The 23,197-nt window shown below is 37.8% G+C and overlaps 1 protein-coding gene across 2 annotated transcripts in view; it reads right to left on the bottom strand.

The window, feature by feature from the left end:
• The window catches only part of ROBO2 (roundabout guidance receptor 2), a 1,099,771-nt gene extending 1,078,750 nt beyond the window's left edge, over positions 1 to 21,021 (bottom strand). The window contains exons 1-2 of one of the 2 annotated variants that reach the window (XM_071809783.1): positions 20,920 to 21,021; positions 6,487 to 6,603 (exon numbers count right to left, since the gene is read on the bottom strand). In XM_071809783.1, the coding sequence (XP_071665884.1) occupies positions 6,487 to 6,589 (103 nt within the window). In that variant the 5' untranslated portion in view covers positions 6,590 to 6,603; positions 20,920 to 21,021. Of the gene's footprint in view, positions 1 to 6,486; positions 6,604 to 20,651; positions 20,818 to 20,919 lie in introns of those variants that run through there. The other variant, XM_071809771.1, reaches the window with a different exon arrangement.
• Positions 21,022 to 23,197: the final 2,176 nt, after the last annotated feature.

Raw genomic sequence — 23,197 nt, 5'->3', positions numbered from 1 at the left:
CTTTGTACTAATGCTGAAGCGTCTTTCATTAAAACTGTCTCCCCCATCCCTCCAATACAGATTGTTGAACCAGAAATAAGATTTTTCTGCAGTTCAAGGATTTTTTTTTTTTCCTTTTTTTTATACACAGATATATACAAACCACCTTCCCTTTCCAATTATAAAAAGTAACATCAAATGTGTGTAGGCAGAAGTGAGAAGAGGAGGTTTAGGTATATCATTTGCAAATGCTGCCTATTCTTTCCAGTATGGTACATCTTGGTCTCAAGGCAGCTTTGGGCTTGTTGTTCCTATAGAGATCACTCAAATGTGTCTAAATGCTTTTATATTACACACCCCTAACGAGGGTACAGAAGACAAGTCTAGCCCCATCATCACTCAGTTCCTTCATCACAACTTAAACATCTATTGCAACTCCACAGTGAGGAAGCAGTAGGAAAGGAATAACTGCAGTGTAACATGATATGCCTGGAGAATTTCGGTTGTTTTACCCTCAAATATTTCTATTATATCACCCAAATATATAACAGGTGATAGTGCACAGAGACTACTAAATCCTTTCTTCTGGGTTTAATCTAAATTTGAAGCAAAAGAGCAAGTCCATCAGAGACTCAATGTATTTCAAGTGCGTGCTCACCAGCTCTCTGCAATACGATGCTTCACATGAGAGCAGTATAGAGTAGTTTTATTTTGCTGGAATAAGCTTCAGTTTCATTTAAACGATATGAAGTGATTACTTTAAAACAATTTAATACGCTCTACAATCTACATTCTGACCATCCTGGGAGAGACATTAAAAGTACATCTGTATTTCATTAGTGTCTAGTTACCTAAAAGGAGATACAAATTGTAGGTGAAGAGTTCCTTTAAATCAAAGTTTTACAGATTTTTTTTAAATCAAAGTTTAAATAGAGTTTGGGGTGCAATCTGGGACTACAGAATGGCTTAGAAATGGATACAGGACTTCCTGTAGGCAATACCTCTCCAGTTGTCCTATCCCAAATAATTGTTCTCCAGAGAAGAAGCTTTTGCAACATAAGTAACATAATAACATAACATTAGAACTCCCACTTTTTTGTGGACACTGACTTGCCCCACAAATTTTACCTCTTCTTGTGATAGTCCCATTAATACCAGATGAATAACAGGAAACCTACCCTCCTACATATATTCTCCAAAATGCAATATATTTCTAAAATACCTACTACATATGCATAGAAGGCATGTTCCAATATGCTTGCAAGTGCATTTATAATTTCTAAGGAACAATTGCAACTTTACCCATTTACATTGCCAGCCAAAAGTAGAAGTTTTGTATTTCGGAGCACCAACATACAGATAGACTCAACCTCGGAACAGCAACTCGACAATTACCGGACTAAGATTTTACTGAAATCAGTATCTTTGTAGCTGCTGGAAGTAGCATTATATTGCTGGCTTTGGAGAAAGCATAGTTTCTTATTTTTAAAGGAGCAGTTATTCTGTAGATAAATATTTTCTCATAACCATGGAACAAGATCAGGTTGGAAGACCTGATCTGAACATATACAGATCAAACCCCCTGCTCAAAGCTGGGCCAATTTCTAATTTAGATCAGGTTGCCCAGGGCCTCATCCTTTCAAGTCCTGAATATCTCCAAGGATGGCAATTTCCAAACCTCTCTGAGTAACCTGGGTCAGTGTTTGACCAGAGTGAATAATCCTCTCCTTGTCTCCAATTGTTATTTTCCTTGCTGCACCTCACAACCATTGCTCTTGTGCATTTTTAAGCAAAGCCTCACTCCATCTTCCTACACATCTGTTTTCCAGCCCCCAATGATCTCAGTGGCCCTCAGCTGCACCCACCACACTTTGCTAACATGTCTTTATACTGAGGGTCCCAAAACTCAATGCAGTATCTCAGATGCAGCCCCACCAGTGCTAAATATATGAGCACAGCAGATAACCTCAGCCTGCCTGCTGTACTCCTGCTAATGCCACAAAGCATGTGGTTCATTCAACCTCCAGGGCATGTTGTTGGCTCATTTGACTCTACCCACCAAGACATCCATGATCTTTTCTGGAGACCTGAATTATATGTACAACATCCACTTTAAAAAATATTTACAGGTTATCTGCAGCTTTGCACATTTTTTTCAAAAGGCTAATTTGAAAGATTGACATAAGAGAACTGATTTTCAGATAGTCAGAGTTAACGTTAAAACAAAAGCCTGCAAGACATCTCAGATCAGGCACCCAGAACAGATCTCAAGTTTCTTCCTCAGAGTGCAAAACCATCACACACTAGTAGGTTATGTCACAGGCTTTGGAGGGGTTGGACAACCTGCTAGCTAGCTGAGCTCGCTGTGCAAGAGGCTGGTCTGGGCAGCCTTCCTGCCTCTGGGGCAGTGACGCCACATGGATCCTACTCAATGTCAGCGAGGTGCTTGTCTTCAAATCAGGAGTTATCTTTGCAACAGGAATCAGGAGCCAGGTTATACACAAGCACTTGGTAGATTCAGCCATGCTGGAGGCAAGCCATGGCACCACACTGCCGATGTGCCACATCAGGACTACCTGAGGTATGAAACTGCAATCAGTTCTGAGACTCTCACTTTTAACAGATATTTGACTTCTCTGGTGTTTTAAAGTCGCGGGGGTTTTGTTTGTTTGTTTTTAACCAAAATCGTTAGTCATTTATAAATCCAGTGTTACACAAGTGTACACATCTATACATACATGATTAGAAAGATACCAAAGCTTAAGTCTTTCATCTTCTAAGTAGTTACAATTGTCACAATATTCCAGCATCCAATCCACAGTCAAAACGAGTTACTAAGGTTAGGTTTGTGAAGAAATCTCAGGTATCCTCAATTTGCCCTCCTTCCCACCACTAAGAAGCCACAGTTACCTCAGGACTGAGAAGAGACATGTTTATTAACTGTTTTTGGAGCACATTTGATTTTCCTCAGCAACACAGATGAGGGGAGGGAAATACAGAATGAAGGTAATTTGAATGCTTGTGTTCAGCTATAAGCATCAACTTTGTGACTCTGAAGTCCAAACCTTTTACTCTTTCTAAAGGTATAACGATATATAGTCCTGTATATTCCAAGTCAGCTGCAATGCTGGCTGAGCATAACTTGCTTTATATCATTGGTTGAAGTTGCCAAATGCAAATAGAACACAAAAGTATCCCTTACAACCTTGTTTCAATTAAAAAGCCAAGGTAATTTTCTCCAAATAGGCCTGTGTTGAAGGAAAAAGTTCCTGGAGACATGAGGAGTCAGAACTCAGCCAGTGACACCCACTGCTTTCTAGCACACTCAGTTTGGGCTCTGAAGCCTCTTGTCTGCAGCACATTGCACAGACTGTAATGCCTGATCATCAAAGAAAGCAACCTGTCAACACTGTATGCTGACAGCTCTGAAAAAAATAGACTTGAAAGGATCTTGTTCTGCACAAAGCATGTACCCAAGAACACGAGCATTACTGCTGTATTTTTCTGAGACCAGACACCTTTTTATCCAGCACCTCCAGAGATTCAAAGAAAATAGCTGCTTACTCTATACAGCAATAAAATTCCATATACAAAAGGAGTGACTATTTCATAGTAAGCCTCAAAATTATTAGATTCCAGGATTCCTTATTCACCTTCTGTTGTAAAACTGAATGCCAGTATTAATAGTGTTTGAAATTATCACAGAACAGTAATTGTCTGCTCGATCTTCAGTTAACTCAAGACTTCCAATTACATGATTTCTCTAAGTTCACCAAGAAAAACAAACAAGTGTGACTGTTTCAAAACATTGTCCAGATTAGCCATGGCTCCATATTAAAGAGATATAAAATAAGTTTCTAAAGTGACTTACGAATATAAAGTATAGACCAGGGTTGTTTTGGAGACAGAGGAGTGAACCTGTAATATTCAGGTAACTGAAAAAATGAAAACATGTGCAAAACTGTAAAAGTTAATAATTTGATTAATGTGTTAGAGCTCAGAATAAAATGAGGCACAGTTTCTTCCTTACTCCAGACTCTACTTGACACACTGGGTAGATTCAAATAACTAATAGTAAGCAAGACGTAAATAGAGCAAGATGCAGCTCCATGGACCTCAAGAGACAGAGAATAGTTTGAGGTAATGTTTAAAAAGAGATAGTTAAAAATAGCTGTTGAAAAACAAAGGGGTTTTAATTTTACTATTCAGATTGGAAATGGAAGAGGAACAAATGTTGTCATCTTTCTAACTTCCATAGCAACAGACTCACACTGAAGTTATGTGACTCAGAAGCTGTTTTCTTTAAATGCTGCCATATGGGTTTTAAACTCATTTAGTTTGGTGCCCAGACACAGAATAATTATTTCTTCATTTTATTGTCCCAATAGACTCTGAATATTCAAACTTTAGAATTTTTCTCAAATTACTCAAGTTGTCCTTCACATTTCTCAGATTCCTGCAAGTTAAGCCCAAAAGGCTTTGCTTTTTACTTTAAAAAGTTAATGGAAATCCACAGCAAAATTAGGGAGATATCTGGCAACTTAGAGATTTCATATTTTTCAAATACTTTGTGTCATTATACCAAGAAAATATTTGTTCATTGTTTTTAATTTACTACTTCGTTGCCAGAGGATTAAAAATTCACATTTCTTAAACGAAGGTTTAAGCAGTCATCAGCAGTCGCAATAAGTGTGTATGCTCAAAAGTTTATGCTAAGCTTCCATCATAGCAGAGCACAAAGTCTACCAAGACTGAAACACAGTCATCTTTATTACACTGCGCCTGCTTAAATGTTTATCTTCGTATTCACAAGCTTTATAGCAAGCTAGCAAAACTATTTAAAGCAAAATAGCACGGTAGAAGTTCACATCCCTTTTCCAGTAGGAGTTATTGCTAATTTTAAGACATTTTACAAAGAGAACATATTTTTTGTCACACTATCAAGGTCTTATTTTTTCTCAGTTATATTCTGGTAATTATCAGAAAACAGAAATCTATAAAACTACATGACCAAAAGATCAGTTCACAGACGAAGACTGCAATCTTCAATACCTCTTGTCAGCCAGAAACTCGAAGTAGGTTTAGAGCCATGGGAAGCATATTTTGCAGCACAAGTGTCCTCACAGTGTGCACTTTGAAAATACACCCTTTAAAGTTACTGTTTCTTTGTTTCTTTCCAATATACCATTCTTTCCAATACCACTCACCAGTACTTCATGAAACAATAAATCACTGTACCTGTTCATTTTAGCACAGTACCACAAAGAGCCTTCAAATATATCCATTTTTCCAAGTCAAAGACTACAATTTCAAAATGGAAGATGTAAAAATCAGAAAAATCAAGTCAGCTTTGTGTACAAAGACAGTTTATATCACAGAAATGCTCCCCTGTATTTCTGGTGATTAGCTGAAAAATGTTTACAACTCTTACTCTATTAAAGTGCTCTATGGGCTTTTAGTATGTGCAGAGGCAACGTTAGTTCTGCAGAAGTTTCCCGCAGCAATGCAGCACACAGTTTACATGCAATTTCTACATCTACAGCTGCACCAAGCAAGAGTAAACACCATTATAATTCCAAGAACTACTACTTCTGCCCAAAACACACAGTGAAGCGGACCTAGCACAGGCTACATTCACTAGCCAGCATCATACTTCTAGTCACTGACCAGAATAATACAGTGCAGATAGCCTGTAGTTGGAAAAAGTATAGGCATTTTCCCTACTTGAGAGAGTAAATTAAGGACATGGAAATCTCAGCTCACTTGTTACAAGTGTTTCCTAAAGCTGGCCTGATAGACCACAAAAATGAATGCCCATCCACCTGCCTTTAACTTCAATGCTTCAAAATTATCACTCACAGATTTCCCCCTCAATTCAATACAGCACACGAGCACATTTTATACAAAATATTAAAAAAAAAAAACAATAGCCTGTTATTACCTCTCTTGTTACCATCCCTTATATACAGTCTTCAGATCAGAAACACGGAATAATGCTTCATTTTTCAAAATTAAGAGCCCAATAGGCTAGACTTTATTGCCTGTCTGCATTCCTGCAGATACTGTTATGCACCACCATCAGTGAGACAGGAACACAACATGGAAAATACTTACAGTACTGTAACAAAACCCTTTCTGAATATGGCATGTTCATCACAAATATCACAGCTAAGTAATGCAATATATCCATGTCTATAATGTCTTAAACTACTTTTCCACACCCAGAAAGTCAGCAATGGAAAACAACAGGAGATTTGTTTCAATACAGACTCCAATCACCAAGCACAAGAAAACAGATTCAAGCATCTGAATAATCCCATAAGGTGTCAAGACATCATTTTCCAAACAGCATTTGACTTTTCAACTGAAGTACTTCAGATTTCTATATTCTTATTTCTTGCCAGCAGTTCATACAAGTTCAGCACTTCAGCACACACCCTCATTTCTCCATCCAATGTTATGCAATATTGAGCAAATGGAAAATCCTAGTAAAAGATCTTCACTTACCTTGTCCTTGTCCACTGATCTGGTGACTCCACAGCATCAGAATTATTGCGAACATCCAGTGTGTCCATCCAGTTACTCTGCTGCTTCCTTGTTTTCCAGCCATTGCATTATTGGATGCTATACAAAGAAATATTATTGAATGTTTAAATTATAACTCTCCAGAAATATACGTTTCAGTGGAGGAAAACAAAACCAAATCCCCAGAAATTTTGTCAGTACTCATCTATCTCTCTATTTTAATGAACACTCACCAGTAAAAATGCTTTTCATTCACAGCCTTTCTGACTCTGTTTGCTCAAGACTGTTACCTCATAGATTACTACAAAACAGAAGTATCTTTAAAAATAAATGAGTCCATGTTTCATACAAAGGTCCTGAACTTCACAAAAAAACCCAAAACAAATAAAAAAAACCAACAACAACAAAAAACACCACAGGTTCCAATCCAGACAAGTTTAGGAATCCTGAAAAAAAGCAGCGCTTCACTGAGTTGCTTAAAAGTTTTGCTGTACGGTAAACAGCGAACTCAGAAACTCTTCCAAGGCAGTGTTTAACTTGAATTATTTGAAAAGGTTTGTGGGGTTTTTTTTGTTCTTTGTTTGATTGTGTCTTTGTTGTTTGGGTTTTTTTGTTTGGTTGGTTTTTTTTTTGTTGGTTGGTTTTGTGGGGTGTGTACGCATGTGAGTGTTTTTTCTTTTAACACCGAGTTGTGCTAGCAGTTGCGTTTCATTGTGGGTATTCCTGGACATCTTCCGGTGGTCAGAGTTCCCTCTTCACTGACATATGCAACAATTGCCTATTTGTTATGCCCCCCACCCCCTTTTTTAGCACTCTGACTTGGGTCTGCTTTTTCATAAGATCTGTTTAATCAAATATTGCCTTGTCAGAACTGTACTAATTACACAGACGTGGCTGGACCTTGTCTGAAAAACATCAGGATGTAATTTCTAGCCTAAAGCATACAGAAATGTCACATAAATTGAGATATGAGGAGTATATGAGGAGTTGAGTAATTTAACCAGCACATAGAAAATCTTGCAACAATTTCTTAAGTAGTTTTTTTTTTAAAAGATAAAACTAAAAAATTCTTGTGTCTTTCCATTATAAACAGCTATACAATTATCATGAACAGTGTAGAAGAAATTTTAAAAAAACCACACACCACTTAAAAAACAGGAAAAACACTAGCAGAATGAAAGGTTTACATATTGGTTGATTAATATTAATTCTGATATTGCTATTCTAGTAAATTTCATTTTAAAAGCCATTTTATAAATCCACAGATGCAGAAGCCATACATAACAAAATGTTCAATTGAAATTATACTCAATAATCCTCCATCTTCAACTCTGACTTATAATCTCTGATAAAAAAAAAAAAAAATCTCTGTTTATGCACTTAAAAAAAAAAACCAACCACACAGTATTAACTATGCAATAAATATCTAAGTAAAAATACATAGGTAATCATGTAGAAAAATACATTTCTCCCTTCCCACCTACCCCCATGTATGGAAGGATAGAAGTTAAGAGAAACTACAAGAGTTCTTTTGCTTGCTTGGAGAGATGGGCAGTTAACTTTGTCTGTTTGTGGTGACACTGGACCTTTCACATTTTCATTTAAACAGTGATCCAACTGCTGGCCCGAATCACTAAGCATCTTCCTACATACTTAACGTAGCTGTTCAAAATGAAAATTGGCTTTTGCTTCAGAAATAGTTATAGACACTAGCTCTTCTGCACAGAAAATTACCTCAGCATTGCAAACACCTTGATTTTTCCATTAGGAGTTTGTTTTAGGCTCCAATAGAACAGATGTTATTTTAGCAAAACTGTGTCCACCCCCAGCCAGCACTCACCAGTTCCTCCCATCCCCTCTCACACAGGCATATGGAGGGAAGAGAGCAAGGGATACTAAAACACTTTGTTTTGCCTTGCTTTTTTGGGGTTGTTTAACCCAAAGACAAAAGCAGCAGCAAATGACTGAAAATGGTAGTCCCAAAGCGAAAGTGTAGAACAATGAAAAAATGCCCTAAAAAATATATATATATATATTTACGACTACAATGTCAAATCAGCAGTTTTGTAATAACAGTCAGGGAAAACTGATCTTCTGTGTCATGAATATTCTTTCCCCAAACCAACAGACACATTTTCGATTCTCACTGTAAACAAACAGATGGTATTCAATTAGTTATTTACCTACTCTTCTACTATTAATTAAAACCTCCAAGATAATTTTTTGTTTGCACTGTGTCTACAGAAAGCTAGAGCTCCATAAAAATCTGGCATTTGTATCTATAGCCCTGCTACTTGTAATATAACTATCACAACTAGGAAGGCATTAAGATGCCTTATCTGAACCACACAAGAATACATCTAACTTTCAAGAAGATGTTTCTGCTTGAACATTCATAACTAGCGAACAGGGAAGACAACAGCCATCTTGCTAATCAAAATTAGAACAGAAACAGAAAAAACTGAATTTTGATTTTTAATCCAAGAGACATTATCTTCACACTGAAACCATCATGTATAGAAGAAATAGAGAAAGGCAGAGGGAGCCCAGGAGATGAGATGAAGCTGCACACTTCACAGTGACACAGAACTACAAAGAGAAGGAGGCAACCTATGTCTTATAGATACCATTCCTGTCATCTTTCTTGACTTTTGTGAGACAATTTGTAAATGAAAATCAGCAAAAATACTGCTATATATGTAACAGAAAGTTCAAACTAGAGCTTTCGGTTGTCAAGGAAGATGCACAGAAGCAGAAAACTGACTCAGAAACCAAAACATAAATCTTCTCTGAATCCTGAACTTCATTTTCCACACAATAGGTGTAATGAAACAGGTTTATCTCAAGCAAACACATTTCTTAATTAAAGAACAACTGTTTTAAGAGAGGCTACACTACCATAAAAAAAGCTCAACTGCCAAGTCTGTGACAACTTTTATATCATTTGGTTTTATACTAGTGTGTCTTCAGCCCTTCTAATAAAGGAATAAAATAAACAACGACAGAATCCAGTCATAAATACACTGAATTAATAAGAATAGCAGGTACAATAGGTCAGGAGAAGTAGAGGAGAAGAGAAAGTTATAAAGTCATCTCTTTCTTTCCCCCCACTTTTCCCTTTGATTATCTTATGAAAGAGGTGACAAGAAACTACATCTTAAAAGTTTAAAAACATACTTAATTTTTTCTTGTTACAAGACTTATCAAAAAAAGCCAAGAGATACATAAATCACATCCTCCAAAAAACTAAAACCTCATTAATCACTTCTTTTTATTTTTCACTTTCTCCAGCAAACATACTAGAAAAGCAAAAGTATCAGAAAAAAGGGGGAAAAAAAGACACCAGACTATCAGAGATATGAAACCTTACTTATAGACCTTCCTTCTCCTTACTTCATCTTCTCAATCAACCATTCCCCCTTACCTGGTGGAAAAAACAACAATGTAGCCTCCACACTTTTTATAGTCTCTCCAACCAGGGCTCAGCTAAATTAATGAGCACCTCAACATAGCTGAATACAGCTACGCTCACACAACGTGACCTACACCAGAAAGTAGAGAGAAAAGAACAGTCATTGCCTCTATTTAGTCTATTTTTTTTCCCTCTAAACTTACACATATAAAAATACTCTACCTGAAAAATAGCTATGAGAACTCTACTTACCAGCTTCACAGGCAGGAAAAAATGCCAAGGGGAACTTCTTCCCATTTGTTGACAATTAGCTGCAACTAATTTAGAGTGAACCAGGTGCAGTCAGTTGGCAGAGAATCAGCTACTATGGATTAAATCTGTCATATAAAGGACTATAACAAAGTTTGTTTCAGAGAAGGCTTTTGCTGAAGTAGTGTTGGCATGAAATACTAGGAGGTTTTATGCTGTATTGCCAGAGATTTGTTTCTATCTCAGTGGCATATACCGTTCAAATCCATAGGCTTTGCAGAATTTTATTTGAAAGTGATAGTAATTTACATCTATTTTTCTTTCCTTTTGTTATTGCTTGGGTGATTTTATACATTTTTGTCTGAATCACTGAGTATATCAACTGGATAGATTCAATTTTTTTTTTTTAGTAGAATTTATTTATAAATTTACAAAGTTACTTGTTTTTAAAGCAATATTATTTAGTTTATGCAAGTGTAGACTTGGTAAATATTTAATAAAGGACATGCAGAAATATGTCAGCTTTCTGGTAAATCATGGGAATGTCATTGTTGCTTCATAAGAGTGCAAGTTACTGTTGCAGACAAAGTCGAATTTAGTCACATAACACTGTGTTTAAAATACAGCTTTCCTCTCCATACAGCATCAATAAAATATGCAGTATAGATAGTGGAAAGGGATAAATGGTTTCTCAGGCCATTGTTAATACAGACCACCTTCCTGCATTTAGCTTTCTCTCAGACATTAAAATGATAACCATTTATGTATAAAAAGTATTAAAATAATTATTCCATCTTGTTGCTAGCTCAGGCCACAGTCTGCAAATTGAAGGCTCATGTATATACTTGTTGTTGAAAGCTATCTTTTGCTTTAATTTAATGTCTTGTTCTTTCGTTTAGAAAGTAATCCCACTCTTTCCTCTCACAGAATCACTGAATGTTTGGAGTTGGAGGGGACCTCTGGAGATCATCTAGTCCAACCCACCTGCTAAAGCAGGTTCACTCAGAGCAGATCACACAGGAATGTGTCCAGGTGGGTTTTGAACACCTCCAGAGAAGGAGACTCCACAACCTCTCTGGGCAGCCTGTTCCAGTGCTCTGGCACCCTCAACATAAATAAATTTCTCCTCATATTCAGATAGAACCTTCTATGTTTGAGCCTGTGCTCATTGCCACTCATCCTATTGTTGGGCACCACTATAAAGAGCCTGGTCCCATCCTCTTGACGCCCATGCTTGGGATATTTATAAGCAGTGATAAGATCGCCCTTCAGCCTTCTTTTCTGCAGGCTGAACAGACCTAACTCTCTGTGTTTCCTCATAAGAAAGACACTTCAGATCACAAATCATCTTTGTAGTTCTCCTTCAAGAGTTCTTGCACATTTGAAATTTGTAACTGTGCCTAACAAAAGGAAGACAGTAGTAGTAAATATACACAAAAAACAACAACAAAAAAAAAGCTTACAGAGTACTCAGGATAGTGTTGAATGTATCACATTGAACTGCTTTCATAAAATAGATTTCAGATAGAGGGAAGTACAAAAACCACAAACACCATTAACTGTTTTCTCAATGGTGGTCATTAAAGAGTTGACAGGTCATATGTCCCATCAGTGGGATCCCTCTGAAATGGAAATCTGATATAAGAATTTTGGCAGGTGTGTGAAATGCTTAATTGCATAGCCAGGCACAAATAAAAGGAAAAAAAAAATACACCCTTTGAAGCATTTTGAATGTTATGATCATTGAGGATCATCAATGCCTAAGGGAAAGCCAAGGACAGACTAAAACTTTTGCTAACATAGATTGCCAAGTCTGAACCAGATGTATTTTACTGAATGAGACTCTATGTGCCTGAAGCTAGATTCTGATCGGTCTTACATGCACAGAAACCTGTGGTACCAGCAGGCCTGTTTATATCCATGTAACTGAAATCAGAACCTGGTCTGATGCATTTAAAATAATTGAATTTATCACTGATGTCTTACTTTGCCAGATACAAAGACTGCATTTTTTAACTGTATTTCCATTAGTGCATTACCAAAGACATTATAAATACAGAATCTCTCTGAGGGCTATCTGTAGAACCAGATATTATCTGATGAGGACCTCTCTGTAGTATCAGGATTGTTTACACCATTTAGTGAACAGTAATTATAAGACTTTTCCTGCGTAAACTCAGGAGAAATATAAGAGCAATGTAACCATATCCATACCACAGCAGAGGTTTTCACTGGGGCTATAGGCAGGTCAGAGCACTCCCAGTCCTCATTTCTAGCTGATGGTCAAGGCCTTTGTGCATGGAAGGTGACAAGTCATGAACCTGAGATCTCCACAAGTCCAGGTAGAGGAAGACAGAACAGATAAGTAGATATACCTGTAAAGTTTGCAGTCAGCTGTGGCTCAACTTAGATACCTAAAAGGGTTCACAAGCCACCTACCTTGCAGACACACCTTCTGCACTGTGCTATAGCGTGAGAGGGAAAGTCAACTTCCTCTCTTTCTGCAAAAGTGGGTTTGGAGTACATGGGACAGCAGGGCATGCAAAATCTTTCTCTATGTTCCTAACGTTATGACAGATTTATGAAGAGGAGGAAATACTTGGTTTTGAATAGGCTGGGAAGGTTGGAACAAATATTCCCACCAATGCCAGGCTCCTGATGTAGAAGGCAAGTCTTCCTGTGCCTTCTCCATAGCCGGTGAAGAACAAAAGGACCTCCTGGGAGAGCACTGGAGAGCACAAAAATTAGACTCCAGCTAGGATTCACTGCAATTTTACACTGGTAGCCAGTCAGGAGATCAGAGAACTTGCCCTCCGGTGAAGTATAAAGCAGGCTAAGGTGCATAGTCACACTCATATGGACACCTCCTCCTCTCCAGCTCTCTGCTGGAGCATGTTCCCTCATCTGTTATTGAAATGCAGCTTCTTATGGTATTAGAACACGTGTCTCTGTATGTCATGATGACTTCTTCACTTGAGCATGTCTGCCAGAAACTTACGTGGTGTAATTACAAACTTTCCAAAACATACTTAGTAAGAGTGATTCAGAACATCAGTTATTATCAGTTATTATTGATTATTCAGTAACATAGTAAACCATTAATTCACTAACTTATAATCAGGTTTCAAAATTTAAGTAACTATTGATTCTTTCATATTCTCTGATTAAAACTTAAAGTGAAAAATGTGAAGTTTTAATATTTTTAAAAGATTGTATTTTTTTTTTTAACAGCAGATTAATGCTATAAAGAAAACAACACATGTATAGTGCTAAGAGAAATAAAATTAGCAACAGGCACACTGTACTTACAAATTAATTGTACCTGAATGAAGACCAATATGTTTTAGTCTAGGTATTCAGCTTTTAGAAAGATAAGTTTCAAGACACTAAAGAATGGAAGAAACTATCTATTTCACTTTTATGAAACACTATGGACCTTCATTGTAATTTCATTGAGACTTCATTTTTTTTGAGACTCGTTTTTTTCCAAAATGTAAAAAAATCCTTTGTAATAAAAGTTTTAATTATTGGATTACTGTAGCTTTCCAGGTTTTTCTTACAGTTGTTCAGATTATAGTATCTGATATATTAATTGACTATGTCACTACAGAGAGCAGAAAGTAGTTGCAGAAATTATGACAAGTGGTTAAACGTAGTTCTGTTGCCACCCACCACTCAAAAATATTGTTTTACTTCACAAATTACCAAATTAAATCAATTTGTTTGTCTCCTGATGTTACTGCCTTCAAGGTTCACAGTTTTAATCCTTTCACAAAGCAGCAGCAAAATTCAGTCTCAAAAGCCAAGATTCCTAGGCAAGGCATTTATTCTTAAACCAATGCTTCAGAGAAAAAAAAAAAATATATATATCAAAGATCTCACAAAGAAATAAGAAGAAACCTCTTAAATCAGGTATGTTCTTTCTTACAAGGAAGGGAAATGCACCATGGTGAAATGTGAATGTGTAACTTAGTTGCCTTAATTTTTTTCCCGAACTGAAGAAAAAAACATTCAAACATGTATATAATGTGTTACACAATATCAACAGGCTTTGGATAAGTTTGAAATAACCCCAATTTGCACATTCAAAACACATCCCTACATATAGTCTCCTGCAAGTTATGATTAGAAAACATCAGATAAATGTTCTCATCCAGGGAAAATCTGCAGTCTGCAGTGGTCTGTCTTACCAGAGTTGTATACCAGGGACAAACAGCTGCTGCTCTTATTCAGACTGGATTGCACAAATAGGAAGGAGTCGTGGTATCATGGTTATAGCAGTGAAATACCGAGTCTTTCCAAGGCTCGAGGCACAGACAATGGGCAGCTCATAGGTCTTTGAGCAAGACTCTGGTAGCTGTCTTTCCGGAGGGGCAGAAAGCAAGTGTCACTTTGCTGCCATTGCATAAGGTAAACCACCTTCTTACTACAACTTCCACATCTATACCACTTTGTGAAACTTACCCCTAGGGCTAAATATAGCAGACTCTTTACAAAAAGATCAGGTCTTCCGACCAGCATCAGCAGCACCTGACACAGTTTGTATTGCCTGGCACATGAGAGGAGGACTCCAAAGCCACACAGTCCTCCTCATTCTGCACTGGACTGCATCCTGCTCTCCCACTGCTAAACCAGGTATGCAGCTGTCATTACCTACTACCAGACAATAGCATTCATAATCGGGTAACACCAGTTACCAGCAGGTACTTTAAATTATTTATGCTTACACCTAAGCATATCTAGTTTGTGTGGCTATATGAACACTTCTCATCAATTTTAGGATGCCTCTATCATACAAAATCAGACACAGTTTATTCCAAGCATTATGAGCTTTGATGAACCCAGACAGTGCATCCCTTTCATAACAATTTGAAAAGAATAGTATTATTGACATTCAGTTGACACTACGATATTTTGGTCTTTAAGTCTTTCTGATTCATGAAAAAGAACAAAAACAAGGAGTAAATAAAACTGTGACCAATAAACATAAGTTACCTAATCATAATCATTCATACAATCTGCTTTTGTGTTAACAGATCAAAATCAATATAATTGACTTTTGTTCCATAGAACAATTCATTTTGGTTTTCTTTGCTATCTCATACATTAAGAAGTAAACTTACAATGCATTAAGAAATTTCATGTAACTGGCTCCATCAACACAGAATGAAGGATGAAGAAAAAGTGAGTAGAAGAGTAATATATTTTTTCACAAAGTATTGGATCCCATGAACAAGTTAATGATGTTTGCAAGCAAGAAAATGTGAGAACCAAAAGTTTTCAAGTTGCTGAGTGATAATAATGGTGCCATCTATTGTGCATCCATCACACTGAAGTGCTTGACATGTATTCTGGACTGCTTTTGTGCATTTTCTTTATGATGATTAATAGTGGCATTGTACCCTCTGAAATAGCAGCCCATCACACAGAGAAAGGTGTACTAAATTAAATTCAGATGATAATAACTTTGATCTCAGACTCATATGGAGAAAATACTGAAAGGTTAGAACAAACAAAAACTGTGAGAAATACTTATTTCTGAGATGAGGGTCCACAACAAAGAGTAGAGAAAAAAGAGTAGGGACAAAATGCTCTGCTTAAACACAAGCGTGTTTCTGAAGTGTGCATTATTCTGTTTTCTCTTCCTCACTCTACATTTGTGTTAGAAAGTAGTGAGGCTTCAGATGTGTTTTCTTTTGTTACACTTTGAAGGAGAAAGGGGGATACTACACTAGGCAATTACATTTCTGTAAAAGGAAGAAATAAAAGGTGATGTGTATCACCTACCTGCCTGCCTCTCACATCCTGGACATGCAACTGTGAGCTGTTTCATCCCTAATACAAATTGGAAGTGCACAGAGATTGATGTAACTTACACTTGTTCCTCCCCAGCTCCATAGACATTTTGGCTAAAACATCTCTTCACTTTTTTTTGGTGGAGAGAGGAAGCAAAGTCAGCATAGAGATGCTCCACAGGTGCCTTTTGGTCTCCTGAGCCTGGCAGTGGGGCTTCCAAGCCCCCTGATATGACTCAAGCAATGGAAAGACGTTTGAACGTGAGCGTGCTTATGCTGTCACATTTTAGCCTGGAGGGTGGAAAGTCAAGAATTATCAGAGTGCACTCTTTGCTCTGACTCAACGAGAAATAACAAGGAAAAAAGAAAAATCCCTACTCCCATCAGAAGAGCAGGCATAATAACTATCTGCATGAGTGTCATAATGGATATGTAATGACTGGAAACTATTCTGATGTATCTGGATGTGTCATAGACAAACAGGAATGGTAAATTGCCATTAAAACTTGCTCGAGAACCCATGCAGCCCTCTGTGCTTCCAGGAATGTGGAAGCAGAACTGTGCTACAGCTTCCCCAACATGGAGTGCAGCTGCATAAATCAATTACTCAGTCTCTCACAGCAGTCAACAGACTTGCAATTCTTAAAGAAGAGCAGCTAAAGGATGAGAAATGGTCAACTCACGTGTATATAAGCAGCAGAGTAAAAGTCTGAGTAGGTTTGTCAAAGACTGCCACCCTTCCTAACCACCTGCACATGAATAAATAGGCGCTAGTTGTGCTATTTGGTATGCATAGGATTTCTAAATGTGCCCGAGAGCAATTTTAGTCCCTACAGGCTTTTGCTTTTGGTTTTGTTTTGTTTGTACAGTTACAAATGTACATAATAATATTGTATAGGACTGTTTAGAAAAACTAAATTAACTACAAGTTTATCTATTGAATACATTCCAGTGAGGCATGACAAAGTATAGTTAAGAGATCTGATTATGATTTAATAACTTACTAAATTACAGTGTTGCGTATATACTAGATATTTTTACATTACTGCAAGTATCAAGGAATATTGGCATAGTTATTCCTCTAAATCCCTCCCTACTTAACCTAAAATAATCTTGATGGACTTGGAAAAAGCAATCTAGTTCAGAATAACTCTGAAGAATGGAAAAAAATTCACCTAGTTTTTTGAGTAGGAGTACCAACAGAGATAGGAGCAGCTGGTGATCCTTTTTCCTTGTTATGCTGATCATGTAAAATACAAGTAGTCATAAACCCCAAGGGAATGAGATAGCTAATGTTCCACACATAGCAGCAATCATACCTTCATATAGTGCATAATTTACCAAAAATGTTCTGAGATTAGACTAGAAGTTTTTAAGATTTATTTGCTTTACACTTCTATATCCTTTAAAGGGTATCTCCAGAGTATAGCTGTCTAGGCGTCTATAGGATAAAAAGAATGACAGCTAGTAAATTTTACATGCCTCAAGAAATTCTTTGAATAACTTTCCTATGCATAACAATGTTCTACCTAGTGATTTAAAAGACCTGATCCACCAGGGCTAGAGACACCTAACTTTGCGGGAAGACACTTGCTGTCTGTGAGAAGAAAAGGTCTTTATTCTGACCAAGCTTCCTAAGAACATGCCACCTTAAATCCATAGTTTATGAAATATTTTATATCACTGATTTGAGGCTCTTTCTAGTGTGTTTTTGTGACAGAAATTTCTTGTTTATCGGGTGAGCAGAGAAGCAAACACTTCTGCAGCCATTGTTTTTGATTTATTGCTGTGGGGCATTTGTCTCATGTTTAAGAGAAAAACTTTAGCATTCTTGGAGGCCTTGAGTTTTAGAAGCTGTCCCGATGAAGAAAGCAAAACAGCTAAGAAAAGGAGAAAACATTACATTGAAAATCAACATAGACTACTGTGAATGTAATATTATGTTTTCCCATAACCAAAAGCATGCTGCCTTCCAGAGGCCCAGCCAGACTCCATGAAGTTGTGAGGTGCCAAGTAAAGCTGATGAAGAAATTCTGTTGATTGAGAAGCAAGCCAGCACATAAAAGAAAAATCAATGTCTGAGTATCAGTACAGTGCAATAAAAGCAATATCTCACTTTGACTGAGTTTATTTTGGACAAAGACTAGCATTATTTTTCCCCTTTCACCCAAGTTCAAACCCCAATGTCAAGTTAGGGTCTTCTGTGTTGTCCAGTATGTGTGAATTTTGCCTCGTCTCCAATTGTAGCTACATGGCTTGTGTCTCTCCTTTGTAAAGGCTAACACTATTCTCTTTTCCACAAAGTACTTTTCTCTCACTCATAGTAAACTAGATATGCATTACTAAGATATTAGAGACTGATTAAGTATTGTGACAGTGATATTCAGATAAACAGGTATCCAGGCTTCAGGGTTTCCCCCCTGCCCACCAGGTGCAGATTGCTTTCTCCTTCTCTACAAAAGTATTTCAGTAGCAGAGGCTTCATAAGTGGTCAGTTGATGTTCCTTGTGATTGCTAGCTGACCCTGTAACAGGTTCTCCACCTTCAAAGTTTAAATGCAAAGCCCTTGATTTGAAGGCATTTCTAAGTTGTTTCAGTGAGCTGAACCATGGATAAAGATTTTATCTTATGCCAGTTCCCTACGTTCATTAAGATCAGTTGTTTCACAGAAAAACTCACATATTCCGAGGGAACCAACGTCAGATAAAACATTTCTCCACTGCACAGATAACTGACAAAGAAAAATACCAATCCAAAACATTTTTTAAACAGATTACTCGGCTTCCAGTTTTGTAAGCATGTCAGGTAATTTCAATGGCTACTTGTGAAAAAACCTGATGACTTTTTGCATTTGGGAAACTTAATGTTAGCTCAAAAGAGAAGGAATCAAGGAAGGACAAAAGAAGGTGATAGCACCCACCTAGTACATGAACCTGCACAAAAATTAATTCTGATGTTTGTTTACAACCTGCTTAATTTAGGAAGTTTGGAATAAAGGAATCCTCAGTATAAATATTTTCTCTGCTGATTTTGAGAGCTCTACTGATGTCAGCACAGACTTTTTTATTCATTCTGAAGTCAGAGAAAAACATGTAGCTGAAATTTGCAGCTACTTAGAGGAACAGCACACTGTAAGTAATCCGTCAGAGGCTTGAGCAACATGTAATGGCAGTCTTCTTTATACAGGTAAAGGTCATATAAGAGAGGAAAAACACACACACCCAATTTCTACGTATTGACTGAAAGAAAATACTACTACTGTTGTTTTGAGTTTTCTTCAATTGTACATGGGTTAATTAGTGTCACCAAGAATGACAACTGAATGTACATTGTAACTGTTAGTTATACCAATATTATTATGAAAATACTGTGTCTATGGTAATCATCCTAATTTCTCTGGCTCACATTATTGATGAAGTCTTGGATGGGCCAGGTAAACACCTGCTACTTGCATCAGATTTGAACTGCACTAGAGTATACTTATTTTCTACCACTCAGTGTGAGACACAAGAAAAGTGAATTCATCCTTTTAAAAAACTGTCTCTGTACTTCTGGATTACGATTTGTGTGACGATCAGAAGCAACCACCTATGCACTTGTTATCTGCAGCACTTGCTATCTGCAGCTGTATAAAAATGCCAAAGAAATAGTGAAACATTTCTCAGCTGCAAAGAAGTATCTGAAATGTAACATGTAACATGTAACTCCACAATTTCCATTATTAATTTCCATAACACTAGAAATTAAATGGAGTTGATTTTCTGTAAGTATTTTAATTCATTAAATATATTGTGGGTTCGATATCAAATAAGAGACCCAATATCAACAACTTTAAATAATGACCTATATTTTTGGCTAGCAGGATAATTATTTCCCCTGATGTAGAGCTGGTACCCCGGGTATTCTTGACCCAAGTTTTTTTCACCATAAAATAGAGACTGTTTCTGCAATCCTAAAGGCTTATATAAGGACCCATCTTGAGTATTAATGTTCCTTCTTGACCATGAATTATTTATCTATACACATATGTATGCAATAAGTATTTTTGCTCTTATCCAAAGTTAGGAAAACTGCAAAGAAAGGCTTCTTGTTATTTTGGCCCCAGAGAGCTTATATTTATAAGGTTGGGTTTTCTTCACTGCAACGTGCCTACATTGAACTGCCATCAAGCTCATTTGCACTTGTATTACTTGTCCCAAAGCTAATTACAACTATTTTTATTGCCTAACTTTTTATTACTATTAATATTAACAAAAATGAATATATTACAGTAGTCCCAGATTAATAAAGGAAACCTGCAATTTCCAGTTAACATACTGCAATACCTTTTACAAGCTAAACTGCTTTGTATATTGTAATCCATAACTTGAAATAAAATATTTTGCCATTTTTTTGCATTAAACTGTAGGTAAAAGAGGATAGATGAGCAAAACTCGTATACCCTTTATTCACAGTAGCGTTTTAGTCACCCTTCCCTTAGCTTTGGCACTGAGATCTTGAGGGACCCCCTGAACAAGCCTAGCTGCAACCAAAGCCCAGTTTTGCACTCGGTGTTATCCCCACTGCCCCGGGATATATATTGCCCCTGCGCTCCGTACGTCCCCCTCATCGCCCTCCACCCTCCCCATCCCCACCCCACCCCGCCCCCGCCGGCCGCTGCTCCAGCCCCGGGAAAAACTTCGGGAAGTTACCTGGCGGGAGGCGCCTGCCGAGAGAGCACCCGGCGCCGGAGGGGTAGTGCGGAGCAGGCAGCACGGCCGCTCCCGGGGAGGCAGCCCGGAAGGAGGCGGCAGCTCCGCCGTGCACCCCGGGGGGCGGGCGGGCGAGAGGGCTGGGCGGGGAAGCTTCCATGCCCATGCCCACCGCCTTGAGGGGAAGGCAAACGGCAGGGCTTCACCTGTTGGTTTTTTTTTTCCTCTTCTTTTTTTTTTCTCTCTGTCCCAGCCCTCCGGTTCTTACCTGGGTGGCGGGAGCGGGTCACCGGGAGACCTGAAACGCGATTCCAGGAGATGCTTAATTGCTCTGTCAAAGGCGAAAAAAAAAAAAAGAAAAAGGCGGGTGGGGGCGGAGAGTGAGAGGAAGGCACCCGTGGCACCCGTTCCTACCGGCTTCTGGCGGTGCAATTATTTCAGCCGAAGGGAGGAGTTACTTTAATTGCAGGCCGCGCTCCTGGGAATTGTGCCCGAGTGGGCGCACGCACGGGCGGTGTCGGAAAGTCGCCACGCTCAGGCGGGCAGCGTCCACCCCGCTTCAGCACCGTGGACAGCGGTCACCGCGTTCAGCACCTAGGGCAGGCGCAGGCGGGACAGGGGGAGGGGAGGCGGCCGGGGCTGGGGGGCGTCTGGCTGACATCGATATTCGGGGGGGGGGGGGGGGGAAAATATGTGTATATATATATATAAATAAAATTTTAAAACACCACACACAAAAACAACGGGGGTCTGGAAGTAAATTATGGAAAATTAACCATGCTCCCATGCAAACTATTCCAATAGTAAATTGTTGTCACCCTTTGAAAGTTGCCTGTTATCCCTCCTGGGAACTTCCCAAATGGCTTCTGCCAGCCATCACCAGCTGAAAATAGGCATCAGGTCATGATTGCCTGAAGAATCACTAATATCCTGCCAATACACATAAATTATATTTTATTACATGTATTCTGACTGATAAGTGATCCACTATCACTGGTTGGTAAGTATTGTTAATTCTGTTCTGCAGCTGAGGATATTCATATAGAGAGATTAAGAAATTATCTAGGTTACGTACATGACTCCAGGGATCATTTTCCTCCTCAGACCATTTCTTTCCATCCTCTTTGCTCCTTGGGTGTAAGCATATTGCCTCAATGGCACTGCAAGCAATACCTTGGCCATCAACTCTGGAAGCTTTTACAGACCTCACTCAAACACTGAAATATGACTTGACGTCCTCCAAATTCAGAAAGTTGTTCTTGTGAATCCAATTCCCCAAAACAAAGAACAGTTTTGTGAGGAACAGTAAATTATGAGCATAAGAATAGAACTAGACAGAGATGAGTGTTAAGCAAGTGGGATAAGAATTCACAGCTTAGCGTCTCTCAAGCAGAAGTGAGAGAATTCACCTTTTGTAAATCTCAGCAAACAAAATTTTTCTGAAATTAAACATTTCTCTCCAGAGTTCATGAAATATTAAACAAGTATCCCAGGATGACAAACAAGCTTTGTCTCAACATTGTAGAATAAGCATTGCTACAGGAGTGGAGCTAAGTTATTTTGGAAAAAAAAAATATTGATATATTACAGTGAGATAGGAATTTTCATTACTAATAATTCATATAAAGAGTAAATAGAGTAATCATATAGAACCTGCTTCTTGCTGGTTGCAGGAAATACTTTAGAGACTTGGGGAAAGTTCATCAATGACGAAGACAAACAAGAGGTAGGTAAGGTGAATCTTAAAAACAATACTTCGTGACTCTTCAGTTCATCAACATTTAACTGGCCTATTTATATGCATATATTTTCTAAATACAGGTATGACGTGAGAATACGAATTACAGTTGTGAAAATGGAAGGCAGTATGGAAGGCTAAACAGATGGAAATCTTCTGAAAAAAAATCAGGTTTCTAAATAACTACAAAACTGTGATAGCTCATATAATTTCTGCCTAATCTTAAAGGGACTGCAAGAACTGAATGGCTGAGTTGATTTTTTAAATTATTTTTATTATATATACAATTTTATATATATGGTTTTAATTATTTTTATTGTATATGCAATCCTTCACAACTTTCCCAAGATTTTTACTGTTTAAATATATTCTAAAATGTCTTCTTTTTTTACTGAGCCTCGTTTTGTTAGTTAAAAAGATTTATATATACACACACACACACATTTATCCACATATGACAAAACCTAATGCCAGGCATTTACAACATTTTCCAAAATGGAGAAAAACCATCAGAAAGATAGACTTTGAAATCTCAAGGTTTGAGATTTAGACATTAACATAAGCTCAGAAAAAGGTTTCCAGAGTAGTAACACACTTAAAATCACGTCATGCAAGTTTTCCCAACAACAGCCTGAAAGCAGGTGCGCCAATTAGGCTCATCACAGATTGCACAGTGAATACACAGGCCACTCTAGTGAAAGTGTCTTGGAGCATAGCCAGTACTAGTACATGACTATGGATATGATCGTGTCAAAATCCAGGCTGCAATGGCTTCAGACTCTTAAGTCACCTTGTTGTACAGATGGTC

Source organism: Patagioenas fasciata, chromosome 1, assembly GCF_037038585.1.
Source record: "Patagioenas fasciata isolate bPatFas1 chromosome 1, bPatFas1.hap1, whole genome shotgun sequence".
NCBI lineage: Eukaryota > Metazoa > Chordata > Aves > Columbiformes > Columbidae > Patagioenas > Patagioenas fasciata.
The sequence above is the reverse complement of the archived record's forward strand: the minus strand, read 5'-3'. Positions and strand labels throughout refer to the sequence as shown.